This window comes from Saccopteryx leptura, chromosome 5 (genome assembly GCF_036850995.1).
Source record: "Saccopteryx leptura isolate mSacLep1 chromosome 5, mSacLep1_pri_phased_curated, whole genome shotgun sequence".
In the NCBI taxonomy this organism is placed as follows: domain Eukaryota; kingdom Metazoa; phylum Chordata; class Mammalia; order Chiroptera; family Emballonuridae; genus Saccopteryx; species Saccopteryx leptura.
In genome coordinates, this window is record NC_089507.1 from 177,119,200 (window position 1) to 177,140,677 (window position 21,478).

At 38.6% G+C, this 21,478-nt stretch overlaps 1 protein-coding gene and 1 pseudogene across 1 annotated transcript in view; both read right to left on the minus strand.

Annotated features, from left to right (window-relative positions):
• The window catches only part of KIZ (kizuna centrosomal protein), a 131,135-nt gene that overhangs the window by 95,966 nt on the left and 13,691 nt on the right, over positions 1 to 21,478 (minus strand). Inside the window, exons 3-5 of the mRNA XM_066386976.1 lie at positions 21,315 to 21,477; positions 11,871 to 11,963; positions 815 to 1,460 (exon numbers count right to left, since the gene is read on the minus strand). Of these exons, the coding sequence (XP_066243073.1) occupies positions 815 to 1,460; positions 11,871 to 11,963; positions 21,315 to 21,477 (902 nt within the window). The remainder of the gene's footprint in view (positions 1 to 814; positions 1,461 to 11,870; positions 11,964 to 21,314; position 21,478) is intronic.
• LOC136405653 (L-lactate dehydrogenase A chain pseudogene) lies at positions 7,000 to 9,919 on the minus strand (annotated as a pseudogene).

The following is a 21,478-nucleotide window of genomic DNA, read 5'->3' on the forward strand; positions in this document are numbered from 1 at the left end:
ACCGGAAAGTTCTGTCCATTTTTGGAATAAAACAAAATACAAATTCTTCTGACCTAATTCATGTGGCACCCATCTTGAATATTTCCACACCAATCCTATCTTCTGAATATGGTCCGAAATGGTTTGCTGAGCTGAATAAAGCCTTTCTGTGATCTCCGATGTTGTCAGAAAAGGATCTTGCTCCAACATGGTCTTAACAACATTGTCATCTATCAAAGATGGTTGCCCAGAACGTGGCTTATCAGAAAGGTCGAAATCACCTGTTCCGAATTTTTCAAACCATCTCCTGCATGTCCTATCAGAAACTGTACCTTCACCAAACACTTTCAATAAATTTCTACATGTTTCTGTAGCATTTCTTCCTTGTTGAAATTCGTAAAAATACAGTGGCGTAAATGAACTTTATCAGTAGCCATGGGTACACTATCGCTTCACACATAAGACTAACGTGAATCAACTTTGTTTCAGTTAATTTGCTACATCAGTATGTTTACATTAAGTGATAAAAATAGAGAGGCACACATGGGCCAAATAAACATGTGCTTACGTGTCAAAACCTGTGATAGAAACAGACAGAACTTTCCGGTAGACCTTATATATATCAAAGTGGGTTTAAAAGTAAGAGAATTTGCAAAAATCTTTCCATATATATATATTTAAGAACTCATTAGAATGAAATGTGTTGGCAAAGACCCTTTGTTTTTTGATAAGGAGATTAAAATTAAGGTATATTTTTTCTTACATAAGACCACTATCAACCAGAAAAACTAAATACCAATATAAATCAGCAAAGAATTTCAGCCTATCACCCCACCTGAGAAATCTTGCCCAGTAGAACGCTTCTCTTGAGAACCTTTATTTTCAGATGCACAGTATTCTGAGGCTGCTATCAGAGAGATGGGCTGTCTGGCTCTTTCTTCCTTGACTTCAATATGTTCTAGTGTCAGTATTTCTCCCTCTGATCCCTCTGATCTACTGGAACTGTCACACTTTAAATCAGTGGTTCTGTTCTCTGGACCTAATCTCTCCCATAACAGGGAGTGGAGTTCAGCAGACTTTTTGCCTTCAGATAAATTGCTCTTGCTGTGACGTGTGGTGCCTGCTATCTCCAAGCAATGAGTTTGTTCCTCTTCAGACAATGGACTGGCTGTGACTAGCGTTTTCTCAGCAATCTGAAGAGATGTCTTTCCATCTATTTTGTCAGACTTCTTTAAGCACTGTGTGTCACTATTAGTCTGTACTACACAGCTGTCTGTCACATTACTGCTCTGGGCTATCTGTTGGTGTGACTGTGGGTCAGGAATTGAAAAGCTCTTTGTGGATTGGGGAGATTTCTGCACCGCATGGAAATCTCCAATGCTCGAGATGGCTGTCATCTGGCGGCCCATAAAGATTGTTGCTGGTTGATACAATCCTCCTGACAGGGCTGTTGCTGAGTGAATTCCTGCCTGCACTGCAACCTGCAGCACCAAAGGAGATGTGAGTTACACATACTGTGTGTGCACAATAAGGCCGTTCAAGTTGTTTACAGAAATAAAATGAGGTAAAAGCAAGACCAATGAAATCAACACCTACCACAGTTTATGAATCTCATGGCTTCCTTCAAAATGAATAAGCAAAACCCAGTGTGTCCCACACTACTTAATTTTAATGAAGATATTGGTTCACAAAACAAAATCTGCTCAGGAACTATGGAATCTATATTTTTCCAAAAGAGATGTAATATATTGCATAACAATGTCAATGTACTTAATTCCACTGAATTGTACACTGAAACATAGTTAAAATAGTAAATTTATGTTATGTATATTTAACCACTACTTTGTTTTAAAAAGCCATGCATTCTGACCACTTTCCACAGAGAAGTTAGAAATTGATGGAGCTAGGGAAGTAATTGACCAAAAAGAGAGAGAGAGAAACAGAGAGAAGAATATAAAGAACTGCTGTAGGTTTCAAAACTCAATTTCTGGCCCTGGCAAGTTGGCTCAGTGGATAGAGAGTCAGCCCAGTGTGTGGACACCCCAGGCTCTATTCCCAGTCAGGGCACAGAAGAGAAGTGACCATCTGCTTCTCTATCCCTCTGCCCTCCCCTTCCCTTCCCTTCCCTTCCCTTCTCGAAGCCAGTGGCTTGACTGGTCCAAGCATCAGCCCCAGGCACTGAGGATAGCGTGGATGATTCGAGCATCAGCCCCAAATGAGGTTGCCTGGTGGATTCCAGTCAGGGCGCAAGTGGGAGTCTGTCTCTCTACCTCCCCTCCTCTCACTTAAAAAAAACAACAAAAACTCTATTTCTAGTATTATGTACAATATAAAAAAATCTTCTAATAATCATATTCAGAATTGCATTGAACTATACTACATAGGTGTAAAATAATTATAATTTCCAGTCAAAGGGAAAATAATAAGTTTTTCCTGAACATCTTGAAGTATTTTTAAAATATTTAAAGCAATTTAAATTTAATGACATGTCTATGGGGAGAAGAGCATTTTCTCTTCCTTAAAAACACGAGGGAGAGAAACGCTAGCAACTGGCTCAGTGGCTTAATCAAGGAAACCCAGTAGGAAGCAGAACTGGAAGTAATAGTTATGAAGCTTTTCTTCCAAAGGGACCAAAGTATCTCCACACACATAATAGCATTTAGTTCACAGGGTCCTACAGAGTGGACGGAAAAGAGGGAAAATGTCATACACACAGCTGAAACAGAATCCAGGTTTTCCTCCTCTTCAAATATACAGCCTTTTCTATTCCCAGAAATGAATGAAACAATTTTGAAGTTAAAAACAAATGGACAGGGATGTTAGAGAAACTGTGGAATAAGGACATCTCAAAATTCTCTGTTCAATAAAAGAAGTAACAACACTAGGAAACATCTTTAGAATAACTTTTAGAACTCTGGAAATTAACCAGAGGCTTAAAGCTATCTGGGGAGAATTTATGGTGGGGTTTTTTTTTCTTGGATTTTTCTGAAGCTGGAAACGGGGAGAGACAGACAGACTCCCGCATGCACCCGACCGGGATCCACCCGGCACGCCCACCAGGGGCGATGCTCTGCCCACCAGGGGGCGATGCTCTGCCCCTCCGGGGCATCGCTCTGCCGCGACCAGAGCCACTCGACCGCCTGGGGCAGAGGCCAAGGAGCCATCCCCAGCGCCCGGGGCCATCTTTGCTCCAATGGAGCCTTGCCTGCGGGAGGGAAAGAGAGAGACAGAGAGGAAGGGGGAGGGGGGGTGGAGAAGCAAATGGGCGCTTCTCCTATGTGCCCTGGCCGGGAAACGAACCCGGGTTCCCCACACGCCAGGCTGACGCTCTACCGCTGAGCCAACCGGCCAGCGCAAATTTATGGTGTTTTTAACTTGCCTTATTTCTATTCCCCCTCCTAAAATTTGCAGTAACCTTCAAAATCAATAGCCTGTAATCATAGCTTGTAAAGCAGCAGCTTAACACATATTGAATGGAGTAGAGAAGAGATGGAACTCCTTCAAAGTCCCATTCCCGAAAAACTATCATTATTTGAACTGTCTAGTGGTTCTCTGGAAGACAGCACCTACCAGACTACCTTTATTTGACCTGATTGGGAGCAAATACACTGTCAACTGCCTTTTTCCCAGGGGAATTTGTTGATAATAATCAGAGGCAAATTTTTAACATTGAGGATTACTAAAGCCTTGGATAACAGTTGGAGAAGCAATAGGCTAACTAAATAATCTTAAAAGAAAAAGTTAGTGAATGAGATGTCCATAGGGGGGTTTCAAAAGCTCCAACATATTCCTGGAAATCTAGATGACCAGTCACATGTTAGGACTGTGAGCATACTTAGGAAAAGCCCTGAGACGAACTTAAGCTCTCACCTCAGGTTTACCTGAGGCTTTGTGCAGCACAAAGCAAAGGCTAAGGCCTGGAAGAGTGTTGAAGGTGTGCCCCAACAGATACCCATAGCTCCTTGCCAAAGACTGTGAGACTTACTGGTTTTTGGCATTTAAAGAAAGTTCTGTCTAGTCATTAGTCACCAAGCTAACTGAACAGAAACTTCAGTGACAATACATGACAAAGAATACAGACTTTACATAATAAGCTTAGAAAGTCATTAAACAAACAAACAACAATAACAAATTCTGGGTGAGCAAATGCATAGCTATAAAAGCCTATTTTAAAAAAGGAGAAAGAACTCAAATCAATAACCTAACCTTCCATGCTAAAAAATTAGAAAAATAAGAGCAATTTGATGCCAAAGCAAGAAGGAAGCAGAAACAGTCCTTGCTCAGTATCTGGATGATTGGTTCCAGGACTCACTGAGGATACCAAAATCTGAGGTTACTTAAGTCCCTTATATAAAATGGAATAGAACAATGCATATAGTCGGCCCTCCACATCCACGGATTCCCAACTGTAGACTGAAAATACTGTTTTCAATCTACAGTTATTTGAATCTTTGGATATAAAGCCTGTACATATGTAGGGCTGACTGTAATAAAGATTCGAGCAGAAATAAATGAATTAGAGAACATAAAAGCAATAGAGACAATCAACAAAACCAAAAGTTGGTTATTTGAAAAGATCAACAGATTGGCATACCTTTAGGTAGACTGACTAAAAAAAGAGAGAAAAGATTCAAGTTACTAAAATCAGAAGTGAAAGTTGCATTTTGTTACCAATCTTACAGTTATAAAAAGATTATAAGGGAATACTCTGAAAACTGTGTGCCAAGAAGTTAGATAACCAAGACACACTCAAGAAGAAAGAGAAAATAAGAATAGACCTGTAACATGGTAAGCAATTGAATTAGTAATCAAAAAACTTCCCATAAAGAAGAGTCTAGCACCAAAAGGCTTAACTGGTGCATTCTTCCAGATGCTTAAAGATTAACACCTTCCTTTATAAACCCTTTTAAAAACAGGCAAGGAAGAAATACTTCTCAACTTATTCTATGAGGCCTGTCCCTGCCACTACAATTGGACAAAGACATCACAAAGAAAAACAACAACAACAAAACAACAAAACTACAGACCAATATTTCTTATGGATATAGAAGTAAAGAAAATATCTTTTTTTGCATCCTTGGGTGGACACAAACCAACGTAAAAATTATTAGTGTAATACTAGCAAACCAAATTCAGCAACATAGAAAAGGGAAAGTACACCAAGACCAAGTATTATTTAGCCCAGGAATGCAAAGTTGGTTCAATATATAGAAATCAAGTAATGTAATATACTATATCAATAAAGGCAAAACTCCAAATGATTATCTCCATGGACATAAAAAAAAATCATTAGACATAGTCCAATATGTGTTCATGATAAAAAAAAAGACAACATTCAATAAACTAGAAATAGAAGGGAACTCCTTCAACCTGATAAAGTACATCTATGGAAAAACCCCTAGCTAACATCATCGTCAATGGTGAAAGACTAAAAGCTTCCTTCATGACATCAGGATTAACATGAGAATGTCCACTCTTACCACTTTTATTTAACACTGTACTGTATAGGTTCTAGCCCCAGCAGGGCAATAAGAAAAAAAAAAGGCATCTAAGTTACAAAGGAAGAAGATAATATTTGCAGATGATATAATCTTGTATAAAGAAAAACCTAAGAATTACACAAGAAATAATTAGAATTAACACACATGTAGCAAGATTGCGGAATCTAGGATCAGTATACCAATACAAATAATGTATTTCTTCTACACATTAGCAGTAACAGTCTGAAATTGAAATTAGAAAAACAATTTCATTTTTTATTATAGCATCAAAAGAAACAAAATACATAACAATAAATTCAACAAAGAGGTTTAACACTTGTATGCTGAGAACAACAAAACATTTACAAAGACCTAAGTAAATGGAAAGACATTCTGTACTCAAGAAACATCAGACTTATATTTAGATAACAATACTCCCAAATTGACCTATATAATCAATGCAATCTCTATCAAGATCCCAGCTGGCATTTTTGCTGAAAACAGCAAGCTAAAATTCTTATGGAAATACAAAAACCCAGAATAGCCAAAACAATTTTCCAAAAAAGAACAAAGTTGGAGGACTCACACTTTCCAATATCAAAACTTACTGTAAAATTAGGGTAATTCTAGACTACATTGGCATAAGGATAAACATAAATCAATGAAATAGAACTGACAGTTGAGAAATAAGTCCATATATCTACAGTCAGTTGACATTTTTGGAGACATTATTTTTAGAGCAGTTTTAGGTTCAAGGCCAGAAGGAATTGGTTATTTCCCTTCCTCCTCATTTGAATGCTATTATTCAGCCATAAAAAAGAATGAAATCGGCCTGACCTGTGGTGGTGCAGTGGATAAAGCGTCGACCTAGAAATGCTGAGGTTGCCGGTTCAAAACCCTGGGCTTGCCTGGTCAAGGCATATATGGGAGTTGATGCTTCCAGCTCCTCTCCCCTTCTCTCTCTCTCTCCTCTCTCTCTCTGTCTCTCCCTTTCCTCTCTAAAATGAATAAATAAATTAAAAAAAAAACTAAGCTTAAAAAAAAAAAAATGAATGAAATCTTGCCATTCGTGACATGAACAAACCTTGAGGGCATTATGCTAAATTTAATAAGTCAGACATGATCTCTCTTATATGTGGAATCTAAACAAACAAACAAATAAACCCCAAAACTCAAGGTCATAGATACAAAGACTTGATTGGTGGTTGTAAGTGGTGGGGGTGGAGGGATGAAAGAAATGAATATACTATTAATTTTTTTTAGTTTAAATAAATTGAAGAAAAGTACTGGGAATTGGGGAAAGTGATAAGGCAAATGAATATAACTGAAAATAACTTATTAGTGAATAGACAGTAACTTTTAAAATCAGAAGTTCACTTTTGCTGAGGGAAAGGGGAGGGGATATACTTAAGGATACTTAAGGAGAGATTAGTAAATTTAGAATTAATGTATTAAAGTCTTAGTTAATAATTACTACCAGTTTTAAAGCAGGGAATCTTGATCATTTTCATATTTTAAAAATATGTATTTATGTTACATCTCAAGTTTTATAAAATCCTGCAGACAGGATGTGTATGTAGCCTCTCAAGCTGATCACCTCATAAGCACTGTCAATCACCTGTCTGTGAACTTCTTCCCACTGTGCCTTATCTGCATCACTGCCTGATCAGGGTGCAGGTTCTTTAGGGAGACACCAGCGATGCTCTCTCCACTCCACACAGGTACACTAGAGTCTCCATGCTGCCCAAGGATCCAACCATGACAGCTGGGGTGAACTCCCAGCTTCTGCGCCATTACGTAACAGAACTGAGCTGAATCCAGATTGCAACCACTTCTAATAACACAGTTTTTGGGAAAGCCGTTTATCTTCCAAGTCACACAGGTCAAGATGCCCACTGGACTGAAAACACTATGCAACTCACAGTTGGGGGGTGCATTTTACAACACTGGGACTGATAAATTTAAAGATGTTTATGTTATGCTGGACCAAACGAAGGTGACTTTCTCCCTCTTGTTGACATGCCCCAGCTGTGACAGTAACCGGCTTAGAGCCTGCAGTCACATCATAGTCCACTAGAGACAATGTTTGGTGTTCTAAGAAAAAGGCTGCCATGATAGAGATCCATCACCTCTCCCTTCAATTGTCTTACATGATGTCAACAAGAGCAAGTTCATCCGCCAAGACCTTTGTTAAGATACTGATGTCACAGCCATGCCAATAGCACCAATCCCTACACTATAATCTTACCTGGGGGCTTTGCTCTCCCTCAGGAAGATTCACAATCGGCTGATCTTTGAAGTTGACATATGGGACTTAGAACCAAAAGGAATCAGGAGTGCATGGCGGGTGGGCATAAGTGGCGTGTGGCATTGGATCAGAATTGGTGACCGCTGCTCTGGTACCCTAGAGAGACCATTTCGCCCTCTTCAAGTTTAGGTAAAAATGCAGCATCTAAATGAATAAAAAATATTTCATAAGATGTGCCTAGGCTGTTTTTATATGACCAGAATTTCTCCAGACTTTTGAAGAGCATTTCACCCATATTGCCTTAGAAGGCAGTGTAACATGATGGCTATTAACATGGATGCTGAAGCCACATGGTCTAGGTTTGAATTCTGACTGCCTCACTGTGTAGTCTTGGGCAAGTTAACTAACCTCTGAGCCTTCTTGTAAAATGAGGATAACGACAATATCTACTTCCAGGGTTGCTGAGAGAATTAAACGTATTGATGACTATAAACAACTTAATGAGGCACCTGACATAGAACAAGTTTGCAATGATCATTAACTATTATTACTATTCTTTAAAAAAAAAATTTTTATTTATTCATTTCAGAGAGAAGAGGAAGAGAGAGAGAGAGAGAGAGAGAGAGAGAGAGAGAAGGGGCAAGGAGCAGGAAGTATCAACTTCCTCATGTGTCTTGACCAGGCAAGCCCAGGGTTTCACACTGGCGACCTCAGTATTCCAGGTCGAAGCTTCATCCACTGCGCCACCATAGGTCAGACTATTGTTACTATTCTTATTAGAAGTGGGAGTAACAACCTGCACAACCATTCTCCACATGACCCTTGCAGAAAGTTTACAACAGTGGGACTGGAACTCCCCAACTAGCCTGTCACCTGTGGGGAAAGTCCCAGGCACTCCAGCCCTGCAGAGTACACTCTTCCAGGGAAGAAGTAAGACCACTTCTGCTTTTAGTAGACTCTATTTCACAATGCTGCAGTTCAAAGAAACTTCACAACCATATCCCAAACTTTATACTCTCATTGACAAATGCTATCTCCACCTCTCTCGGGTACATACATTTTGATGTGTTTTTATGTAGTCACTGACTATACAAAAAACTGAACAACTAGAAAAACATGCCTAGAGATCTACAGAATTAGACCTTACCTCAAAACAAAAAAATGACAATGTACAATAGAGGAGAAAGATTACTGAATTATAGTAAAAATTTTTGAGTCAAATGAGGACTTGAACATTATCTTTTGCTATCTATTAACAAAAATATTTTGTTAAGAAACTAATACTGGAAACAAGCTTAGAGAATGAACAGACCAATTCTTAGTTCACTTCAGAGAATACGTGACTCTGAAGAGTAGACATTGGGTCCACGAAAACACTGGATGCTGTATTAAAAAAACAGAGCTAAGGCCCCTGGTCAGGAAGCTCAGCTGGTTAGAGAGCATTGTCCTGAAATACCATAGTTGCAGTTCGATCCTCAGTTAGGGTAACTATAACAAGCGACTAATGAATACACAACTAAGTGGAACAAATATTTCCCTCTTCCTCTCTCCCTTCCTCTCTGATCCCTCTAAAATCAATAAAAAACAAACAAACAAACAAAAAAACTGAGCTAAACCTTTACATGAAAAAGCTACACAACTCCTACTTTATGACTTTTCTTACTTAGTAGAGCATCCAAGTTACTGCTTATGGTTGAAAGCTGCGCAACTACTTTTAAAAAGTATCTTTTTATAATTCTAAATAATCATTAAACTAATAGATCCTTTTCCCTTCATTAGTGCCTTCTAGGTCAATGGCCACTCTCACTTCAAGCCCTTGGTTAACTCTTCCTATCGGCACTGACCCAGACCTCCGCAGTTCATCCTGCACAGTACCGCCAGCCTCATCCTCCAACCGCTGAGACTAGCTGCTTTGTTTTTCCTTCACCTGCACCCCAACCCCTAGCGTGCGCATGCACGTGTGTACATGTGCACACACATGCACATACACGCACATACAGGATTACAGGAGAAAAATCTCAATTCTTGAGCCTGGTACTAAGTTCCATGATGTACCTTTTCAAGCTCCTGTCTACCACTTACCTGCAAGGATGCTAGACTTTAGCCAGACTAGAAAACTACCCATTGGTCTTTCCTACTTCTACTCCTCACTCACATCTAACCCTGGAATGTCTATCACATCCCCATGACTGACATCCTGCCCATTCTTCATGCCAGCAACTCAAACATCACTACTCTACCAAGCCGTGGCTTCCTCACCGCAGAGGAGTCACATGATCTCCTTGTGGCTCCTGTCTGCCCCACGTAACTGGCACACACCACCCACTATCCCCACCGAAAAATAAAGTATAACATATCATAAGGAATTGTCCTGGAATTAGTATTAGTTACTAAGGATGAACTAATTTGTGATTTTGTTCAAATGTACTTACTTTTTAATTGATGGCACATCAATGGGAAAAGGAAAAAGGCAAGATATAAATTTCTCAAAATGTTACCTAACTGATTCTTACATACAGTCAACAAAGCTTTTAAGAAGACACTTTTCAGTATAATGAAAAAACTTCTAATTATTATTATATGTAATGTTTTAAGGAGTTGTTAGCAGTGCATCTCTGCCCTAAATTTAAATATGATGTAAAAGAAGACTGCATAACTATATATAATACAGGAAGCAGTAGTGCAAAAAGGAAAAAAAAGTTTCCTGCTGTACTTAAGTACCACTGACACTGCTGACCAAGAATGTGTCTACCAGGAATAGCACAGAAAGAACAAACCAATTTATAGATGAAAACACATCAATTATTTCATGACCAAATGTTAAACACAGAACCTGCCTGAATGGTTTGTATGGCTATCACATCGCACCACACTCGGCACACTTCTACTGGCACGGAAATCAGTTATCATTAGAGGCCTTTTAAAATAGGTCAAGGTTGCTGAGGCTTGATGTTTTATATCCTACAGTTTAAAGAATGCTCTAAATTCTAGGTTTTTTAACTTTTTAATCTTTGGGAAGGAAAACTAAAACTTCCTATAAACTTAGATTAATGCCTGCTAATGCACGGAAATAAAAAGAGAAACTAAAACCTTCCTCCTACTATAAAAACAAAATAGTGTGGCCTCTGTTTCTTTTCTGATAAGAGTCTTAAATACCAAACAGTTAACTGCATAATAACATTCACTGGCAGCCAGGCAGCCTGCTTAGCAGATATATAAAGCAGGTAAAAGGAGAAAAAGTTAATTTCTTGGCTGAATGATTCCATCGGTAGCTATAGGGCAAACCTGAAAGTCTTTTAGTAAAGTAGCAGTTGATTCTTCTATCAATCTGTAGCACACATACTCTTCCAAGGAAAGCATTAAATATGAAAATCATATCCCGTTATCATCTGTTTCCAGCTTTCAGCCCAGTAAGCTTTCCTTAATGAATGCTGCAGCCTAAGGAACAAGCACGCTGTTGGCTTTTCTGAATAATGGAGTGATGCTACCATTTTTGCTTATTACAATATCGACTGGCTGAGGGGGTTTCACACATAGTCACAAGTGACTACTCTTGCCAGCATGCTCCAAGTTATTACAAGATGTTTTTAGACATTTCATCTAAAAGAGCTTTACTGCTTTTAGTGAAGAAAACATCTATGGTCTTGAACAGAATCATTTATATGGAGATAGGCGGGAGGATTAGAAGCCTGCATTATGGCAGATACATAGCAGAATTTATTTAAGTATTCCTTTCCAGTCTTTTTGTCTGTTGCTTAGATATGCAATCCTTTCTTTCCACTTTATCTGTGAAAAGGTTAAAATGTACAAAATTATATATACAATAAAAGAAGCAAAATGCCACATTTTGTTTACTTTTCATTTAAAATGTTTCTGGAACTATGAAAAAGCAGCTACAAGGCTTTTTAGAAAACACAATTTCACCTACTAACAACACTGAGTTTTTCTTCGGAAAATATCTCTTTTGTACCCACAGTGACTGCCTTCCAGCAAATGTAATTGAATTAGACATTAAGGCAATACTCTATAACCAGACTTTTTAGGTAATTATTTAAGGTTTAGTAAAAAATATCTGTCATAAGATGATTTTAAAAAACAATATCTTAAAAGGTGAACACTCCAAAAATCCTGTTAACAAAAAGTTTATCCTTTTAATTTATTACCTTTTCTCTGTCTTCATTTTTCAGTTCACCATTCACTCCCAGGCTATCTTTTAAGAGTAGCTGCATCTTCTTAATTTGAGTCTCATATTCAATCTAAATAAAAACAAAGTTTGATTTTCTGGTGGACATTATTACAATTAGCACCTCTACATTTTTCACTCATTACAGAATAAAAGAAACAGTGAAGAAGAAAATAAAGCTGATATTGCTGAGAAATTCAACTTATCTCAAAAAACAGAGTTTCAGAAGTAGCATATACAAAAAAGGTGCACTCTATAAAGTGTTATATATTGTTAAATTAAATAATATTTGATGGGCTTTTACTTAGTCTTTCATCAATTTAGAAAATAAAATCTTGATATACTATCATAAAAATCCAGTTACTTAATTATGAAAGTAATATATCAGATAGTGTTTTCTCTGAAAAGTTTTGTCCTAAACAAAGGAACTCAACCTTATTGACTTATCTGTATGGTATCTACATAATATCATGGTCCTACTAGTAACAGCAACAAAGTAAATGATCTGTCTGACCATCAACTTAACACAAATTCTATGCTCTATGAATAAAAGTACACAGTAGACATCGGTGACCAGCACCACAGGACTCAAGTTTGCTCTGGTTCAATAACTGCATAAAGATGTCTGCATTGTTATTGTCACACTATAATTGATGAAGGTGATTCCATCACAAAATGACTTTTTCTTAAAAAGAAGACATAAAAAGCACTTTAATTCAGCATTTAGTAATTAAAGCCTAAAAATGTCACTGAATGTCGTCCATCGCAGGTAAGTATCAGAACATTTTCTAAATTAATCAGTGATGCACTGCAATTAGAAACAAACCACTGAAATAATCAAATTAGAAAACTGCTTCCTTAGTTCTCAGTCTGAACATAAAATAGGCCTGAGTTTTGTTTCAACACACAAAAAATAAACAGATAATAATAAACAAATTGACTTATTTCCTTCAAAATATCTTAAAAGGTATTTTATGGTGTCCTACTTTTAATAATAGTTAAACAGGAATTTTTGTTTTCTCTACCAGAATGTTATTAACATGATATATAGCAGTAATGCAGTAATGATCTAAATAGATACTAGATTAAATAAAAGTTCTATTAGGCCAGAACAAACAATAAAATGAATAAAAAAATAAAGAAATGGGCATTTTATATCTCCCTCATCTATATCTACTCCTTTGAACTCAGAGATTTTTAATTTTTAACCCCAAGAACTTTCAATAGGCACACTTTCCAGATTCCAAGGCAAAGTATCTTTAAAAAGGGATGAGGGATAGATTACAAAATAAATAGAGGTTAAATAATCAGAGGTTAAGCAAAAATTCTTTGTTCCTGTGACTTCAAATGTTTTCTTTTGCTCTTTGAGATCAATTGCAAGCATGCAATGGGAATGGCACCTGATTTCCTCATTATGGGAACACTTCAGAGTCACAATTCCAAAGACAGAACACATTCTCTTGGAAACACCAGAGTATCATTCAATTCATTTTGCTGAAGTAAAAAATTATAACCACATTAGGGCTTCTTCGGGATCAGTAAGGAAAGAGTCTTTGAGTCCAATTTAAATGTTTTCAATGCACCTGCAGAATTTACTGAACCATAGGTACTCTCCTAAATTAATGATTCAAATAAAAATTGTACAATATATTTGAAATAAAAAAAGTTACTATGACAAATTAGTAACTGATATAAACTGTAACCTTTTATCACCTACAACTATGGACTTCCACCTAAAACTATTCTGTTCTCTTTCTTTGCCTTTTTTTTTTGATACATGATTATTATCCATCAAATCTATACACTAAACACTAAAGAGCAGGTGTTTTAAACCATGCTCTGAAGAGGCCATAAGGCCCCCTAGTTTCACTTTCTCTTTTATCTGCATTTAAACAAAAAGTTCTACTATGTTTAAAAGTTCTTTTAAGTTTGGAAAACACTGTATAGATGAATCTTTCCAAGATTTTCCCAGCTAAAAACAGAGAAAAGGGAATTCTTGTGCACTGCTGGTGGGAATGCAGACTGATGCGCCCACTGTCAAAACAGTTATAGAGTTTCCTCAAAAAAAAAAAAAAAAAATGGAACTACCTTTTGACCTAGCAATTCCACTTCTGGGAATAAATCCTAAGAAACCCAAAACATTAATTTGAAAAAATATATGCATGCCTATATTCACTGTAGCATTATTTACAATAGCCACCATCTGGAAGCAGCCCAAGTGCCCATCAGTAGATGACTGGATAAAAAGCTGTGGTACATTACACAATGGAATATTACTCAGCCATAAAAAAAAGGAAATCATACCTTTTGAGACAGCATGGATGTGCTTAGTGAAATAAACCAGTCAAAGAAAGACAAATACTGTACCATATAATCTTACTTATATGTGGAATCTAATGAACAAAATAAAATGACCAAATAAAAACAGAAGCATAGCTACACGGAACAAATTGGCCGCTGTCAGAGGGGAAGGGTTTTGGGAGACTGGATGAAATAAGGTGAAGGCATTAACCAAAGAACAACATAACACATAGACACAGGCAACAGTGTGGTGATGGCCAGAGGGAAGGGGGCGGGGATAGATGGAGTGGGCAAAGGGGGATAAATGGGGATGGAAAGAGACTTGGCTTGGGGTGATGGGGGTATATGCAGTGCGCAGATGATGTTTTGCTGAGTTGTACACTTGAAACCTGTATGCTCTTATGATCCAATGTCACCCCAATAAATTCAATTTAAAAATATACATATATATATATCAAAAATAGCATTAAAAAAAACCCCACCAGAGCATGTGCCTTAAATGCATCTATTTTTCCAACCATCAATCTTTCATTATTATTATTTTTTTTTTTTCATTTTTCTGAAGCTGGAAACAGGGAGAGACAGTCAGACAGACTCCCGCATGCGCCCGACCGGGATCCACCCGGCACGCCCACCATGGGGCGACGCTCTGCCCACCAGGAGGCGATGCTCTGCCCATCCTGGGCGTCGCCATGTTGCAACCAGAGCCACTCTAGCGCCTGAGGCAGAGGCCACAGAGCCATCCCCAGTGCCCGGGCCATCTTTGCTCCAATGGAGCCTTGGCTGCGGGAGGGGAAGAGAGAGACAGAGAGGAAAGCGCGGCGGAGGGGTGGAGAAGCAAATGGGCGCTTCTCCTGTGTGCCCTGGCCAGGAATCGAACCCGGGTCCTCCGCATGCTAGGCCAACGCTCTACCGCTGAGCCAACCGGCCAGGGCTAATCTTTCATTATTTTATTACCTATTTCCTCTCTGATCAGGTCTCATGTTTCTACTATTTCCACAATACAGCTGGGCTACTGCATCCTTTCTCTCTGGTGCAGACTCTGCTCCCTGTTCTTTCCCTGCCATGTGGCCTAGGTCCCTCACAGTCAGATCTGCTGCTCCACGGGTCAAACTCCCTGGACCCCAGAGTATCTGCTGGTCCAGAGCTTCACTAAGGCTGATCCCCACACCCCCTAACTTCCCTAGGAGGAATCTGTTTTAATAAACCCAAGATCATTGAATTTACCCTTCAGCTAACTTGTTCTGATACTATATTGCTTCACAGCACTGGGCTTGATGCTGCTAAATTTAGGAGGATCTTTCTATTCACTTCCTTACTCTGTACAAACAATTTACTTGTGTTCAACTAATGAAATCTGTTGACAATGATCAGCAGTCATGGGAAGGGAAGATGAAGGTTCTGGCAGATTGTTCAGGTTCCTGGGATATCTTTCCATTCTTATAACATCTCCCATTTTCTTTTATGTTTCTTTCTTTTCTTCTATATTCTCACTCACATGCTTTCAATTTCCCTTTGTCATAGTACTACTTCATAGAGAGTGCCACCGTTACCTTTTGTCTCAAAGTCTTCCTTTTTTTTTTCATTGGTTTTGAGATTATACAGTTACAAAACTGTATATACATTTAAGATCAGCGGGGCCTGACCTCCTCATATCAGAGTTGAAGAACAGGTACAGAGAGTTAAATAAATTGTCTGACTGGACTTTCAGGTGAATATGAAAGATGGGACTAAGATTAACTATCTTTTGCTTTTGTTCTCCTAATTTTCCTAGGCCTTCTCTTAGATGCTGAGCCAAAAGATATGAAGGTACATTTATTTATTCAACTAGATAATATTAATATGCAAGACACTTTGGTTGATAAAAAATGGGATCTCCTATACTCTATCCTCCAGGAAGCTGAAGTTCATCTTCTGCCCACAGTGGCTGTCACAGTGCTTAGCAGGAATTGAATGAGAAATCAAAATTTTTTCCTCAAATTGTATTCCCTATAGGCACAAATAACCTAAAGACTGAATTTTCAACAAGAATCACATCTTTAAATAATGATATTATACTAAATCTTCAGAATGCCTTTGCTATTAAATACTAATGTCCCTGGAAGGTATAACACAGGGTACAATCAATACCACATTAATTCTTAGATAGCTAGCTGTTCATGGTCTGTAAAAGAATAAGACAAAAACATGGAAGAATTTTCAATCGGGGCAGAGGCAGATTTAAGGGTGGACGCATCGGGCACGCGCCCTGGGCTCTGACTTCTAAAGGCCCCACAAAACCCCAACTTTATGTTTTTTTCTAATGGCACCAAGTTTGCTTTCATATGTGCAATTTTAAAATTAATAGTACATAATATTTTTTATTTACTTAAAAATATGGTTAACATGTATTTTTATTTTCCCTGTCTCTCTCTTTTTTTTAAGGGGCCCAGTATTTTCTTCTGCACCCAGGGCCTCAAAGGACCTTAATCTGCCTCTGATGGGGGGCTATCTCGATGCTTATTATGTGCCACTTCCTGGGTCAGATACTCAGTAGTAAAATAATGACAAGGAGCTTGTAGGGAGGTGGAAAATAGACCTGTAATCAATTATAATACCATAAAGGTAGTGCTTACTGAGATCACTATGACACAGACCTAAGGGAGAATAGAGGGAAAGAGGCCTTCCAGTTGAAGAATATAAGAGATAATGTGATACTTTCAAGGAAATGCAAATTGTGCAACATGTTTAAAATTCTGTGGGTATGTGCGAGTGAGTGAATGAGTGCGTGTAAAAGAGAGCACACACATACGTGGGAGACAGAGATATAGAGAGTGGGAAGACACAGGGTGGAAGAGAGAGAAGGAAAGAGATGAAGATATGGAGGAGACAGAAATGGAAGGTCAGTGGAGGTGGGAAAAGATGGAGACAGGAATAGAGGAGATGGCGGAGACAGGAAGAACTGGGGGTGGAGAGAGAAGGTTGAGGACAGCAATGCATATGTCTGCATTTGAGTGAGAGAGTGTGCACGCGTGCTCGTGTGTGTTTGTGTGTGTGTGTGTTTCTTGGGAGGTTGAAGCTGGGTTGATATGCAAGCAGAGACCAGCTTCTGGGCTTTGTCTTGAAAAGGCTGAGCAATGAATGATCTTAGGCAAAGGAGAGAAATAACCAGGTGATGACGTCTTTCTTTGGGGACCCTCCCTGAGCATCCTGACATGTCAACCCCATGCCTGGCACTTGAATGTGGGAGGCTAAAGCAGATGCTGGCAATGCTCCATGCAGGCCCCTGGGACCCTTTTGAGCTGGCAATGCTCCAAAGTTCCAGAATCCCTGTCTCTGTGCCTAAGGTTCCTCAGAACCCGGGAAGGCTGCTCTGCCCACAGGAGCAGATAGTTAATTCTCCATAACCTGGTTCTCCTTCCCCATCAGTCCTCAATCAATGACACCTGGAAGCCAGAGTGTGCATATCCCAAAAGCCCTGAACCATTTGCCAGAGTTTCCCTGAGGTCTAAGGTCTAGGAGCGAACTGTGGTAGTTGGCTTAATAATGTACCCTGTTCATTACCCGTGCTGCCCTGCCTCACTTTCCCACCTACCACTGATACTCTTTGCACTTCCCAAATTATCCACTTACACTTGAATGCCTGTCTCAGAGTAGACACTGGGGAGAACCCAATCTCAGACAAGGAAGGCCAAAGGGCACCAAAGGAAAACTGTTCTAAGGACCAACTTGGGTCCTTCTATAAAAGTTGCTATTGCAGGGAGCAGGGGGACAGGAAAGGGGAGAAAGACAGAGTCTTTACAGCATTACTAATACTACTATTTACATTCTTGAACAGAATTTATTCAGCCTCTTTATCCATCTGACATGTGGCAATATAATCACAACATTTTACTTTCAAAACTACATAACAGATTGATATCCTTAAAAAGCTCCAGTTTCCCCTCCTTAGGCAATTGGAGAAATTCTATCTATGTTCATGATAGTGTGGGTGCTCTGTGTGTGAACATATTGTGAATTCATGCCATAACTGTTAACTTAGTTCTTGACTTAATTTGCACCATCCTTTAGACTACATTGTACAGCTCAATCTGAACTTCATCCTGGCAAAAACAAAGTTGCAGGTACAACAGTTAAAGTATCAGGATACAAATAAATATCCAAAAATCAGCTGCATTTTATACACCAATAATGAACTATCATAAAGAGAAACTCAGAAAACAATCCCATTTTCAATTGTTTCCAAAAGAATAAAATACCTAGTAATAAATTTAACCAAGACCAGTAACTGGAAAATTATAAGACACTGAAGGAAGATACAAATAAGTTGAAATGTATACCATGTTCATTGATAGGAATAATTAACATCATTAAAATGTCCACACTACTCAAAGCAATCTGTAGATTCAACACAACTCCTATCAAGATACCAATAATGTATCTTATAGAAGTAGAACAAATACTCAAAAACTTATATGAAACCACAAGAGACCCTGAAGAGCCAGAGCAATCTTGAAAAAACAGAACAAATTTGGAGAAATCATGCTACTAGATATCAAACTACATATATTACAAGTTCACAGTAATCAACACAGCATGGTAATGGCATAAAAACAGACATACTGAGCAATGGAACAGAACAGAGAGCCAGAAATAAAAACATGCCTTTACAGTCAATAATATCTGACAAAGGAGGCAAAAACATACAATGAGGTAAAAATAGCCTATTCAATAAGTGGTGTTGGGAAAATTGAAGATACATGTAAATAAATAAAACTAGACCACTTTCTTACACCATACACAAGATAAACTCAAAAAGGATTAAAGACTTAAATGTTAGACTAAAAGTCATAAAATCCTAAAAGAAGTCATAGGCAACAAGTGCAGAAAGGGAACTCTCCTGCATTGTTGGTGGGAATGCAGCTACTGTGGAAAGCAGTATGGAGTTACCTCAAAAAATTAAAAACAGAACTGCTTTATGACCCAGTGATTCCTCTTCTGTAGATATATAAAAAACACCCCCAAACACTAATTTAAAAGAATATATGCACCCCCATGTTCACTGCAGCATTATTTACAAAGGCCAAGATCTGGAAGCAGCCCAGATCTTCAGTGGATGAGTAAATAAAAAAGCTGTGGTACCTATACACAGTGGAATACTCCTCGGCCACAACAGCATGAATGGACCTGGAGAGCACTATGCTAAGTGAAATAAACCAGTCAGAGAAATACAAGTACCATATAATTTCATTTATATATATGTGGAATCAAATGAACGAAATAAACTAACAAACAAAATAGAAACAGACTCCGATACAGAGAACAGACTGGCATCTATCAGAAGGGGAAAAGGTTGGTGGCTGGGTAAATAAAGTGAAGGAATTAAGCAAAGAAAAGAAAGTTCATAGACACAGACAGCAGTGTGGAGGAGGTAAAAGGTGCTAAGGGAGATAAACGGCAATGGAAGGAGACCTGACTCGGATGATGAATGCATAGTGCAGTGGACAGATGATGTGCTGTGGAATGGCACACCAGAAATCTATGTAATTTTATTAACAATGTCACCCCAATAAGTTCAGTTTTTAAAAAAGTAAGATGCCCTAGCCAGACAGGTTGTTTGTTTGGAACATCTTCCTGATATGCAAAAGTTGCTGGTTTGATTCTTGGTCAGGGCACATTCAGAAAGTGATTGATGTTTCTCTCTCTTTCTCTGTCTCTTCCTCTTTCTCTAAAACCAATAAATTTTTTTTAAAGAAAGAAAGAAAAAAGACACTGAAACAGACACAATAACCATAGTTGGTTCCTGGTCTGGAACTGGAGAAATTTATATGATATATTGGTTGGACATTACATGATATTGTGGAACCATTTTTCCTTTTCTGAGGTGTGAGAATGAATGGTATTATGATTATATAGGAAACCGTTCTCTAGGGGAGAACTATCATTGTGTCTGCAGTATAGTTTTAAAAACATACACATACACACATACACTCAAAGCAAATGTGAAAAAATATTTATAACTACTGCCTCCAGGTAGAGAGTATAGGAGTTATTTTAGTCCATTTGGGATGCTATAACAAAACAGCACTGATTGGTGGATTATAAACAACAGAAATGTACTGCTCACAGTTCTGGAGCCTGGGAAACCTAAGATCAAGGCACCAGCATAGTCACCTTCTGGTGAGGTCCCTCTCCCTGTTCGCCCCCACCTGCTCACCATGTCCTCACATGGTAAAGGGGCTGGGAGCTCTCTGGAGCCGCTTTTATAAGGCACTAATCCCACTTATGAGAGTTCCACTCTCATGATTTAATCACTTCTCAATGGCCCCACCTACTAATAGCATCACTTTTGGGCATTCAACAAATGAATCTGGGGGAAACACATTCAGGCCACAGCATAGATGTTAGAATAATCTATTTTTTCTGTGTACTTGAAATCTTCCTAATAAAAGTTTGGGGAGAAAACTGCCAGAGAAAATAAAAAGGGAAGGGAAGTACTGAGACCACTGTCCTGTAACCAGTATTCAGTTGGGATAACTTGGCCAACAACTCCTGACAAACACAATGGTGGGAAAAAGGCCTAGCCCTCAACACTTTGCATAATTTGGAGAGCGGATGGTTCCTGAGCTCCTTAAGGGAATGGGACTCCAGAACTAGAGAGGGCTAAGAGCAGCTGCTCTGGGGAACGAGACGAGGAGCATGAAGGCGAACTCCTCAGGGCCGGGTCTGCCCCCCCGCCCCCCCCCCCCGTCTTCCCCCAACACACCTCCAGACCAGAACAGAGGGGTCCAGACCATAGAAAAGGAAGCATTTAAAGGAGGAAGAAGTCTCTAGAGGGGACTCTAATGCAGCTCAAATTCAACCATGAGGCCAACGACTACCAAGCGTCTTACAATGGCTGGTGATGCATGTGCCCATTTTACATTAACATTTTGTATAGTACAACAAAGTATAGATATTCCATAAATTCCTCAACTAAAGGAGGAATCTGAGAAAATTCAATTTCAAGTTCTCTGATCAACATTTGGCCACGTGACAATTCATAAAGAAAACTGACAGATGAATAACTGAAACTTAATCTTCATTATTTCTAATTTCAGCAAAAAAGGGTTTAAAAAATCCATAGGACAAAACAAGATATCACCTTCAGTTGTTGAAGTTTCTCTGTATTTGTGGTAAAGTGTTCAACATGAGCTTGGACACGTTCAAACTGCTTTAAATATTCTTGGTTTCGAGTATGCGCCTTCTTTTCTGATTCACATATTTGCTTCTGGTATTTCTTTAGTTTTATATACTTCAGCTTAGCTC